This window comes from Pundamilia nyererei, unplaced genomic scaffold (genome assembly GCF_000239375.1).
Source record: "Pundamilia nyererei isolate P.nyererei 1_Seehausen unplaced genomic scaffold, PunNye1.0 scaffold00128, whole genome shotgun sequence".
NCBI classification, from domain to species: domain Eukaryota; kingdom Metazoa; phylum Chordata; class Actinopteri; order Cichliformes; family Cichlidae; genus Pundamilia; species Pundamilia nyererei.
Window position 1 is genome coordinate 61787 of NW_005187529.1, and position 12733 is coordinate 74519.

General features: G+C 38.0%; 1 protein-coding gene across 1 annotated transcript in view; it reads right to left on the minus strand.

Annotated features, from left to right (window-relative positions):
• The window catches only part of dnah5 (dynein, axonemal, heavy chain 5), a 68909-nt gene extending 58732 nt beyond the window's left edge, over positions 1 to 10177 (minus strand). The window contains exons 1-15 of the mRNA XM_005743202.1: positions 10121 to 10177; positions 7053 to 7187; positions 6820 to 6904; positions 6412 to 6590; positions 4711 to 4929; positions 4412 to 4549; positions 4066 to 4242; positions 3784 to 3897; positions 3525 to 3632; positions 3222 to 3344; positions 2898 to 3113; positions 1675 to 1782; positions 1387 to 1472; positions 479 to 686; positions 242 to 355 (exon numbers count right to left, since the gene is read on the minus strand). Of these exons, the coding sequence (XP_005743259.1) occupies positions 242 to 355; positions 479 to 686; positions 1387 to 1472; positions 1675 to 1782; positions 2898 to 3113; positions 3222 to 3344; positions 3525 to 3632; positions 3784 to 3897; positions 4066 to 4242; positions 4412 to 4549; positions 4711 to 4929; positions 6412 to 6590; positions 6820 to 6904; positions 7053 to 7187; positions 10121 to 10177 (2067 nt within the window). The remainder of the gene's footprint in view (positions 1 to 241; positions 356 to 478; positions 687 to 1386; positions 1473 to 1674; positions 1783 to 2897; positions 3114 to 3221; positions 3345 to 3524; positions 3633 to 3783; positions 3898 to 4065; positions 4243 to 4411; positions 4550 to 4710; positions 4930 to 6411; positions 6591 to 6819; positions 6905 to 7052; positions 7188 to 10120) is intronic.
• Positions 10178 to 12733: the final 2556 nt, after the last annotated feature.

Below are 12733 nucleotides of genomic sequence, written 5' to 3' on the forward strand. Positions count from 1 at the left end.
CATTTTCACCAAATTACTTGTTTACACAGTGCCAGATATAATTAGATAGCTTTCTCCTTTTTAAATTGATCAACTTTGTCTAGTATTAAAATGTGTTTGATGATCTCAAACATGTAAGTGTTAACATATATGCAGCAAACGAAATCACAACACTATATAAAGGAATTAACGATACATATTGTATATAAATGCTCCTCTGTCAGATTTCTTGTTTGTATTATACATTTTACAGTTCGTTAACCTTTTTCATCCAGCTGTGATGGTAGATCATCTCAAACTCCAACAACGCTCTTGCTACACGGTTAAAGTTCTTGATGATCCTTTTTGCCTCTGATGTGGAAAGAACTCCTGGATGCTAATTAGAGTAATAAACAAAACAAACAAACATGATGCATTACATGGATGGGAAATGCTAAACAATTTTATCATTAATCTGCTAGAACCAGCCAAACCTAAACTGAAAGTCAGGCAATATCACCTGCTGAAAGAGATCCATGGGTCCCTGTATACGGCTGTACAGCTGCCGAGCCCACATGATCCGACCGGCCACTGGGGGCAAGTCCCTGCCAATGGGGGGGTCAAGTTTCTGCTTCATGTAGATGCGGAAAACCATTTCAATGTCCCGGCCATAATTTTGTAAAATTTGCTGATACTTCTCATCAATCCCAAGATCTGGGATGCCCAGTCTGTTTTTGGGAAAACCAAAGATACAAGTGGTTCAGCAGAACTCAAACCCAGCAGCAATAAAAATATTTAAATACAGCAATAAACACATAGCAGTACCAGCACCAGTAATGACAAGGACTCTATTTTGTTTGGATGTGCTGGTAAATGTTTTGAGCTAAAATGTGCAAAGGACCCTGTTACTAGCAAACCTACTTGTACATTAAAGCACACTTGTTATTGTCATGAAACGGCTGTGGCAGGCAGGAGGAAGGACCCAAACGCAGAACTCAAAACAAGGGAATGAACTAAAGGAGACTGCTTTATTGCAGTGGCACAACTTCCACAAAAGACACTTAAAAAACCAAAGCAAAACCTAGAAACGGGAGACTAATAACAAAACACTAGGAACGGCAATTTCAGGGGACACAACAAGAGAAACACCTAAACACTTGAAGAAAAATAACAAAAAACAGAAAACTCAAAAAAATTAATAAACACAAAACATAAAGAGACTCTGGACCATGACAGTTATAGTTTACCCCGGTGTTTATTTCAATGAAATAGCTACTCTGAGTTTTTTGTTGTTTTTTTTTTATTGCAGAATAGTTTAAAAGTTCAGAGATTAAATGAAGCAGTATGTCACATGAAGCGGCATTGGCAAGATTAGGGAAATTGCGGTAAATATTTCAGAATGATGCTAATTAGTTACCAATGAAATACCTTTGAAAGGTCTTCAGCACATTTAGAGCCCTTTCTGTATTTTCAATTTTTTCAAAGGTGCTATCCATGAAACTCTTCAGTTGATTCTGGAAAGGAAAACACAGACAACAATAATATTCACAACAACGACAGCGCAATGAAATTAATTTTAAATGAAACTCCACCTAATGAATCCTTAATCACCAGCAAATGAACTTGGCTAACCCGCATTACAAAACAGATGTCTAGTCAGTTTGCATTAACTTTATTTGCACAAAACAGGACAAATGCACTGTCTAATTAACTTACGTGGAGTTCAGAAGTGCTTTTGCAGAATTCCTCATAGTCAACATCAAAGTCACTTCTCCTCTGGTCTAGAAAACTGTAATGTTTTTTCTTCATGTTTAACACAATAGCCTAACAAAAAAACATCCAGACATCCACAAACACACATTTTAGAAAACATCTTTAGCTCTAAATAAAATGCTCTGTTTTCTTCTGAAGGAATTATTATTAAATGCATAATTAAATGCATACGTTTTGGAACTTGTAGTGTATTAGTCTAGTAGAAATGTAACAGTGCAACTGTGTCTTACTGCAAGCTATGGATGTTCTGCATAGCTAACTATCAAGTTATACCAAAACAAAGTTTGCAATCTCATCTTCTAGCTCCGTTTGGTTACTTCGAGCATGCATGTAAAACATTTTGTTAAGTTTTTATTCATTCAGGAAGTTTCACAAACTTTAGATAAATATTTTACAAGTGAAACATGAGAATGAATTGCCTGTACACTAAAATGAACACCATTGCACACACTTTTCTTGTGTGAAAAAGTATTAATCTAAACAGAAAACTCAGAAGCTCCCCATGAACTGGCGAAAGGTTTGGGATACAAGTTTAAATAGTATTAACAAATGGTCATCGCAGGGATGAGTTTAGAAAGTATTACTATGGCCCTAATAATGCAAAAAAAAAGAAAGAAAGAAAGTAAGGAGTTGGTTTTAATCTCCATGCAATTAGTAGCTATTTTGTTATTAAGGCATATGTACGGCAAAACACTGCACAACAATATTCCACCACTGCATGCTGTCTGCAAGAAAAATGCTAAAAGTTGAAAACTGCAGTGAGACATTACCTCCCATTTTCCCTGCATTTCTGCAGTCTGTGTAGCCCAAGAAGCAAGAACACAAACACATGGTTCACATCAACAGACTCTGAAAGTATTATGTACTAAAACCTTAAGCATCACAGTTTGATGATGTAAAAAAATTAATTGTTTGCGCAACAGGAAACCACAGAAAACAATCAGCAGCCTGCCACTGGCATTGTAAGTGAGCAGCCTGAAATTCTGTTCGACAATACAGAGAAACTTTCCATTTACCGTAATGACAACATACTCAACATCTGAAGATGCCAGGAGAAATACAGACACTGCTGCCTGACAGTGACATTTAATCAGTTAATGCAATGCCTCCCTGCACATGTCTTATTAACAGGATTTGACAACAGTCTGATATCACAGTATACTCACTTGAAACCTGGTGGCCATCGTCTCCAGCCCTTCTATCTTCGAGTCCTTTAGAACGGAGTAGGTGGAAATGGTGGCGAACATTTCGAGGATCTTGTTCAGTCTTCGCTGGAATGTGTCAAACTTTCCAAAGATGTACATCTCGCTGAAGTCAAACTGTCTTTCTGAAGGAGTCTGCTCCAGCTTCTCCTTGGTTCTGTGGAAACATCGCTGGTATTCCTGGGAAACACATTATGATACAGAACCACATTTTGACTGATAAAAAACTGACAGAGGTGCATTTTGCTACAAAACACATTTTGTTTTCATTTAAAAATGATCCATTACCTGGTTTAGGCGAATGGCAGCTTTGATTTTCTCAATAATGACTTGCTGAGGTTGGTCCCATATTGAGTTTGTGCCATTATCAGTGATATAGGCCTTACAAGCTGTGATCATCTGGTTTGTCACCTGGAGATGAGGATAAAAAAATGGAAACTATAAATCATATAAATCATCATATAAATTTGTACTTTTTTGTTGTCTTAATGTAAAAGTGTCCTAAAAATGCTTCAGTATCAATCATTTATAAAAAAAAAATGTAGGATCCCATTGTTCATCATAACAAAAGTCTGTTGATCTGCACAATACCTTTACAAAAAGTGATGTAATCTTTTCAGATGTGTTGTAGTAGCGGGAAATACTGTGAATCATCCTGATGGCATTGATCAGACCTGGGATTGCATCCACCATTGATACCTTGGAGGAAACAGAAATTATAGCTTGTATTTCTTTGTACATTCAAATATAACACACATCCAGCACATTTGTACTGTCTTCATCATGAATGCAGTTGATTTGGTTTATTTTTTAAAATGCACCAGAGTGTGATAAAATATTCTTTTCTCACAGGGTCACTGTTGTAGAGCGGGTCGCAAAACTTCTCCAAGCTGTAGAGATACTTGACGTTGTCTTTGGCCTCATTAACTCCATCTGTGATCCTTGCATCCAGTTCCCGCCATGACTAGACCATTACAGACCGTTACTTAATTAAGGTGTACACCGTTTTCAAAAAAAACAAACATAATCTCACAATAAACCACTGAAATAAAAGAGAGAGAAGCAATATCCAAGAAAGACAGCATGTGGTACAGCCACTTAAAATCAGCAGTATATGACAGTCACATCTGACCTTTATGAGCTTAGATTTAGCCAGCAAGACCACACCCAGAGCAGCTTTGACATCAGGGCTCTTCAGCTGGTCCAGAAGGTAGTTGAAGCGAGTCATCCGTTTCTTCCAGTGCTCCAGCTCAGCCCGAGGGCCAAGATCATCAGCCTCCTTTCTAAGCTGGTCACTCTCAGCTAAAACCTGCAGAATAGAGACATTCGATATCACTGCTGAAACTTCAGGCCTGCAGTTTATCCTTCATCTGATACAAGCACATTCAAATAAAATGGCAGAAAACTTGGAATAAATGAATGAGAATACTTTTTCTGTATCAAGTTTGAGGAGAAACACGATGAGAGTCTCTTCTCACCTGTTCTATTTGTTTGATCCAGACTTTCATGCAGGCCTCTATCTTCTCTATGGTCTCTGTGCTGCTGGCAGCTGCCACGTAGTCCGACGGGCCCTTCAGTACCTTCAAGTCAAAGGTGTCGCACTCTTTCAAGGTAACCTGAAAGCAAAGTTGTGCTGTGTTGCTTTATTTGCTACTATAATGTAAGTGTATGTAATGTTTAAACTGTGTTTATTTATCTATGTTAATCTAACCTACTATGCATTTTATATTTAATTTAGTTTTTGGTAATATGGTGCTTTTATTAGTCTGTCCCCTACCTTTTCCTGAAGGCTCTCCTGTGCTCCAACCAACACAGACACAAAGCTTTCCAATGAAGATATGAAGTCCTGTTTGACGACCAGGGTCTGAGGACTTGTCCCGTCTCCCCAGCCGTGGTTCATCTTCCTCAGTGTGGGAATGAAGATCTCAGAAAGCAGCTGCTCCACACTTTTTAAAAGACCACCTTCCGTTGTATCCAACATATTGAAATTCACATCCTAGAAAATAGTAAAAAAAGATAATAAAAATCTTAGCATTCATATATTAAACATGCCTCAAAAGAGACCTTCCTAGCTTACTAGCTGGCAAAGAAAACCTTTTGGCTTTTGGCAGAAGTCTCCCTGGGTTACTGTAGTGTAGACACTATAATGGACCAACTATGCATGTGTCCTTCAAGTGAGTCTGGGAAGCTGTTAAAAATCTGCTGTAATACTTTGAAAAAGCATTAAAAAAGTTACTATACTGCTAGCAAAAAGGACATAATGTTTTCCAATCATAGTTATAATATTACATTTGTTAGATTAGATTTCATTAGTTTGTGTGGTTGTACTGCATCACATCTGAGAAGAGAGAACCAGCACATATGTGACTAAATTAAAAATATACGACTCCCTTTTAAATGATTGTCAGATGTTATTGTGGTTTTCTAAGGGTTTAATCACGGGACCATCCATGGGTCCCAAAGGCCTACTTATAATTTTTTGAACCAAGTGTTGTAAACTTCATGATATAAATTCCAATAATATTTATAAATCGGCTATAACTTTAACATAACCGTTTGGGTCATGCTGACGGACTGGTTTTCAAATGAATTAAAAAATATGATTATTAAACATTGTTAATAATAATCATTAATCATTTATTACTGTACTATACTACTTTAACCCTTCAAAGGTGTGGCACAGTCATCTAGAGAATACAATGTATCCACTAACCCCGTGGCTGCTAGTTAACTGACTTGATTTTAATTAACTAGCAACTCACCAGTCCTCATGAACAATTTGCCAGCAACACATAATTGTGAATCTTTGGTGAACAGCTTCTCTCAGCCATGAGCTGGACACCTCCCTTTTAATAATAACTCCTCTAACTTAATCCACCCAAATGTCAAGTAACACCCGAACACCTGATGTGCCCTTGAATTTTTTTGAAGCGACTAATTAGGAAATTTAGCAAGAGAAGTGCACACAAGTGCTTTCTCTCATTCTCATTACATGAATACACAGACACACACATACACACACAATCCTGTTTTCCTCTGTCTCCAGCCGAGGGTGTTTTGTAGCAAACAGGACCTGTTATCAGTGGTGGTGATTAACTTTGCTGCAGATAGCAGGTGTTCAGTAGGAATCAATAGCCAGAACCAGCTGTGCTATCACAGCGCCATTACTGAGCTCCCCCAGTGCCTCACTACCTCTGGGTGTAAGAAGCTTTTTTTTGGATATCATGCATGATAAGAACAAGTAAAATAAAAAAAAATCGGAACATTTGTCTTGTGACACTCAGTGCCTATTATTAATTACGTTTCACAAATTGATAAAAGTTGACTTCCCGTAGTGCTCACAACCACAACACAGTCATGGTTAAATTTGTGTTTCTCCACTTGCATGGTTTTAATTGACTTTAAATCCTTTAAATCCCTCCTCTTTCGCAAAGAAATGAATAACTTAGCTATCCCAAAACAATACAAACTGACTCACTCTGTGTATGTTCTCAGAGGTGACTGCCTTTGAAGTATTGGCTCTGGTGAAGAAGACACACACTCCGGTCAGTGCCACATCCCTCCCATCTGTTACAAACACTTTGGACTTCTTGCTGTGACCAGGCTGCTGGGCAACAGGCTGGGCGGGCATAGAGGCTGTAGCTGCTGGTGCTGGTGCTGCTCGCATAAAGGATTGGAAACAACAAAAGGTGTCATGGTAACCAACTTTGACTTCCTATTCTGATTTTAATACTGTGGCATTTACTTGACAATGGATTACTTTTATGATCTCTATTAGTGACAGAGACAGTTTCATATAAGATAGACGTGGAGCTTCTGTACTGCAAAGTTACACAATATAACTTACACACACACTTTTTTAAAAGACTCTAGAGTTTCATGGTACCTGCTCCAGTTGGTTCAGTGTCCTGATAGTAGAACATTAGGTGTGGAAGACCGTCAGCCATGAAAAATTGCTCCATGCGGTCAATCTGACAAAGATGAAAACAAAACCTCTGCACTGTTCAGTCCCATTGTAGATGCACCACATTTTTTTGCTTGCTTGTTTCTGTCTTTTAAGGCCTGTAAAGTTGTCCAATAAAACAATATAATCTGTTTGAACATTTATGTGCAAAGTACCTGATTCCCCTCCAATATGGCATCTTCCACATCTGCTTTCTCCAGCCCCAAGCATGAAGCCACAATACTGAGGATATAGTCATGTCTTCCATCCAGCTGAGCCCGCTTGGCTTCACGCTCCTCTTTCAACTTTTGCTTAAAAAAAGTTCCAAAATTTTGAATTACTAAATATCAAGTTCAATTCAATAAAAATGTAACCTGTGTAATTTTTCAAAGATTTTGAATGGACAGTTCAGTCATCACATGACCATCTTTCAACTGACTGAAGCTTAGGCATTGTTTACAGGACCCAAAGAACACAACAATTTTTAAAGAAAGTTGGATACATTTCAGTTAACTGTGAATAATGCTGTTCTGCAGCATCCTAATCTGATGTTACTAAACACTTGAGCTTCATATATAAAAGATTCACTGCCACCCTTTTACTTGAGACTCTGCTGCTTGCGTGCAGTGGCTTGTGTTTAGGTCTGGGGAGCAAAATCAGCCACAATGGGTTGCCAGGTCGTGCTGCTTAGTAACACAGGAACAAGGTCAGCCAACAAACAGATTACATGAAACCTGGTGCTGTATGAAGCCGTTGCAGTAGGGTGTATCTAAAATCACTCATTTGCCTTTCATCTGTATAGAAACAGTTTTTTAACCAAACAGGAGATAATAGGAATATTTGTTCCTGGCTTGAAATATTTTTACATTGAAAAGCCCACTTCTAGCATCCTATTGTGAACAGCTATACCAAAATTACTCTTGAGAGCTTCTGCTTTTATACAGCAGTCTGTTTAGACAATGTGAAACAGTTGGATTAAACTTTAACACTGAGTATCGCATAATAAGTGATGTATTTTCTTTGTCCCGCCTCTCTTTTCCTTGTGTGCACATTCATGTGGTTGCCTTGTAGTAAACAGTGATTTTTAACTATATGCTGCCTTATTCTCAAATAACAGTTTCAAGAATACTGTAAATGTCTGCAGTGCTCAATGGTGTAAAGAAACCAATTGGCAACCCCGATGAGACTTTAGAGGTTGAGAACTGAGACTTAAATTAAAACAAAGTGGAAAAAAATCAAATCCAAAAGACTGAATTGATATCAAGCAACAGCATTGAAAACAGGGATGAGGAATGTGGCTCTCAACGGTAGAGCTAAAGAAGGGATTAAAATGATTGAATACCAAAAAGGTGAAAGGGAAGAATATAAATTATATGATAGAGGAGTACAGGAAAGAGAAGAAAAAATGGGATGAGGTAAAAAAAAAGTTTTAGAGAAAAGAAATAGATTGAGGAAAGAATTTGTGTGTAACGGAGGACATAAATGCTTGGACATAAACAAAGGACAACTCTATATATACCAGAAATCATAGTGGTCAAGCTATGTGTCTGTTAGGGCTAAGGGGAGTTGGACATATGAAGCCCAAGTCTGTAGTGTAAAAAAAGACTAAAAGAACTAAAATGCTGTCTAACTACAGCAGCTGCAAAATCTGCATAATTATTCACTTCACAGAAATCCTGGTAGAAATGTTAACAATTAGGATTTTCTTCCAAATCTTTCACTGGCACATTGCGTGCATTTCCTTGCTTAAAAGGTCACTTCAAAAGATAACAGTGTTTTTAGAAAGCACAACAAAAGTCTGCACAGTTCAGATGGTTAACCCATGAGCACTTTTTGAATTATAGTATACAAGGCAAAAAACAGAGTTTGGGCAATTATAATGGGTTTGATAGTCAATATCTGCAGTGACCATCACAATTACGTGAATTTTATTAACATATCAAAGTTTTTTTTTAAGACTACCACTCGTTTTTTGTCCTCCACTTGTTCATTTTACTTATATTTTCTAAGGGCACAAAATAGTCAAAGTGAATGTGAAGTTATGTGAAGACACAACAATGGCAAATCCCTTGAGTTAGGTATCTTTTTGGATGTTTTGATTATTCATAGGTCAGTGTTAAGTGGCTTTACATTCAAACACAATTAGCATTTCTTTGAAAATGGACGGGTACAAAGACTGCACTGAATGTAAATGAAAAAAACCTCAATCCAAAGAAAAACCTTTAAAGACCTTCAGAAAGCCTGGAGAACTACTAAACTCTAGATCCTTGAAAATCTTTGAAAAATGCAAGAATGTCTTGCTCCTTGGAAGCAAACTGGGTGGCTTAAGACAGTATGGACACTTATTATTAATGCAGTGTATGGCTATCCTGTCGTAAAGAATATATCACAAACAAAAGAACGAGCTATCGATCAGTGTTAATCAAGCGCACTCAGTCTCGATTCAAAAATATTAATTATATTTTCAATATGATCTTTTCTTGCATGAAAAAATAAATGTAACACCCATCTGTTTAAAGCATTACAGAAACTCTCTGGACACACACACACACACACACACAAACACACACTAACATCATGGACTGACTGTAAAAAAAAAAAAGGATACCAAGCCAACCGTTGCCAGGCGACCAGCCATTTCACACACCTTCTCTCTGCCCTTATTTCAAATTGGATGAACAGCCAAGTCTCAGTCTTCAGGGTAGACACAAACAATACAGGCACATTGCAGTGTGGCGCAGGTTATTCAAACCAGCAGACTAAGTCACCAGTGAATGCAATACGCAAACACAAAAAATACACTAGTCAACAAAAGCCGGCAAAACACAAAAACACAAATCCACATTTAGTTATTCCCATGACACAGACACAGAAGCCAGCGCTGAAAGACCCAAATAATAACAGATACAATGCTAATAGCTTTCAGAAGCAAACAAAACCCCATCCTGAGATAAGCTATGGCGAGACAGAGAATCCCTATAATAAACAAACTGTGGCTTTTGGAATTAAAGAGAAAACACAAATGTGCACGGGGACAGTTTGGCATCTGATAAATTTCATCAATTTTAATCCAAATCAGCCAGGGAATAGAAAACAGCAGACACACGCTGTCAAAGTCAACTCAGTCCCTGTAGATAAAGCTTTGCCATTAGTTTTGCTCATTTCAAAGTCTAAAACGTTAGAGCCAATGGCTCGTGAAAATTATGTGAGAGCGAAAACCCTGCAATAAAAACTATTCTCTTACCTGAATGACTTTGGAAACAATTTGTCTCCAGAGCTGTTTTCTATACACCTGCGACATGACAACTCCTCGTCACTTCAAGCCAACCCGTGTATACCTTCTCTAAAACCTGCTATCACGTTCTCATCAGTATGTACACAGGGGAGACATATACTCTCACCCTCGAAGGCTTAGCACTATCAAGTTGTCAGTGGTGAGCGCTCAGCTAGCAGAGTTTGGGCTATACTTTCGTTGTGTACATGTATAATGGCCACTGCCATCAGAAGTGTATGACTTTCCACAGCTAGGTGATGTCAGGGTAGACATGATCCCTTAAGAACAGTAAAACGCCTGCTTTATTCTGACATTCTAGTTCAAGCAATATGTCAAAAATGTTAAGAGGCACTCGACTTAAAAGCACAGGCAATTTGAGAGCTTTATGAGATGGGGCTTCATACCCTCGCTTTTAGGCTGAAATCCCCATAGACGGAGTGATGCTCAGAAAGGAAAAACTCACAGCTCTGTCTGCACATGTGTAGTGTACGCTAATGAACTACCATAAAGGAATGCAAACACAGATGCACAAGTGTCAAACACTGAGGTAATCGCTGGCTCACAGGATTAGCAGCACACCAGAACAAAGCTGTCAGCATTCACTATAATGTAACAGTGCAAATAAGCGCTTGGCAGTGAATTCTGTGTTAAGCTCATGGACATTCTCACCAAATCGCATAGATGAAGCGGTAATTAAAGATTCTGAGCTCCAGATGAAATTTTGACAAAAAGTAGCAGTATAGATTCCAGGGACAAATCTGTGGATTTTAAAAGGTAAGTTTTTTTGTTTTTTTTACAGCAACAGTCACAAAAAGTCTTCAGTTTCCGTCCAGTTTGCCGCAGCAAACCTTTCTGCTTGCTTGGATGCAATTTTTGTACTAATTTCAAAAACAGATCAGCTTTGTTTGTCCAAATTTTATATATGTTTTATTTGTATAATCAGCTACCTAACACCCAATCATGTTAAAAGTTAAAAATAAATAAATAAACAAATAAAAATATGTGATGTGGCATTATGATTTTGATCATTTCCACTTAGTGAACGCATATTTTTTTTGTCTGTATCTGCAGTGTCGTGTTCACGGCTTCTTTGGATGCTAACACGGGTGTTAAAATTGGGATTTATCATTGCAACATCATGACATTTTAAATAAATGTAATCTTGTGTCCAGCAGTTTGTGTTGTGTTTTTTCTGACACAGAATTACTTCTACACTTGTTTTATCATTTTATGACACATTTGCCAAACTTATTTTAGGCTTTCTGCCATATAAAACCAGGCCTTCCTGAACAGAAACCCACTAAAATGCCTTTAAAATTGCTTTCACAACTGCATGGTTTTGTGTCACTTAAGCTTTCCACCACATACACGCTCCAAACACATCAGCTGTTTACTAAATGCCGACACATTAATGATGAATTGCATTTGGCCAAAGTTGATAGTCAAGAAGCTCAAGTCATCTGTAACTTCAGAACTCTTGGGTCACCTTACCTTGTTTTGATAGTCTGGCTTGAAATGCAGCATAGTCGCTGTCGGCCTTTCACGCTGACACTTCTTTTCAAGTCATTCCACCCTCTTACTTGTCTGCTTTTTTCATGACATCAGAGAGTTAAAGCTTCCAACAAAGAAGACAAGACAGCGAACAAGTGGCTGCGCTACACTATGTGAGCAATCAGCCTTCCTGTTTGTCATGTGAGAAAGGTTGCTGCCCTGAAATTATCAGACTGTTTCTCCTAAAAGGGTACTGCTAACCAGATAATGCGGTGTTGGATGACCTCCTGTCAGCAGGGTAATTATCAAGGTCCAACTCTCACCTTACAAGTCTGTTACAACAATAGGATGAAAGATGGAGGGTGGGGGGTGGAATGAAAAGGTTGCATAATACATCATTAGAGGGAGATAGTATCAGCTACAACCTTTTAAAAAAATACAGAAACAAAAGTGAGTAAAAAATAAATGTTGCATCATTGTAGTACAAATGGCTCTATTAGAGAATGTGTTACGCTCCTCTTAAAGGAAAAAATGTGGCGAGTCATTCGATATAGCCAGGAGTGTAATTTAACAGGCAATGGCACCTTGCTTTGAAAGCAAGTGCTACAAAACACTAGAAATTAAATTAACATGGAAATTCATGTAAAACTTGATGCTTATAGGAAAGGAAGCCGATGCAAGGTCATCACCTGGATCAGCACTTTAACAGTATAGGATTGAACTCAATACCATGTCCGCTGTGTGAAGCAGTAAGCGTAACATGATTATCATTAAGTTGCCTAACAGATTTATTGGTTGACTCATTTTGCCTGATATGTGGCAGTGTGATGCTTAAAAAAATCTGCTATTCAATCAGTTGTTATGTTAGCAGATCCCTTGAACTCCATTGTCTAAGTCTGCTTGGAGCGGCACTGATCAGACAGTTATGAGGTGAGCAGGAATCCCCATGCTAGAGAGATTTCTTTTTTAAACATTTTCTTGTTCATGCTTCTGAAATGTGAGATTGTGCTGCTTCTTTCCATGTCACTGCAAACTTAAATAGCTTTTGTGACATTTTACAATTCACTGAATAATCAGGAAAAACAATAGATT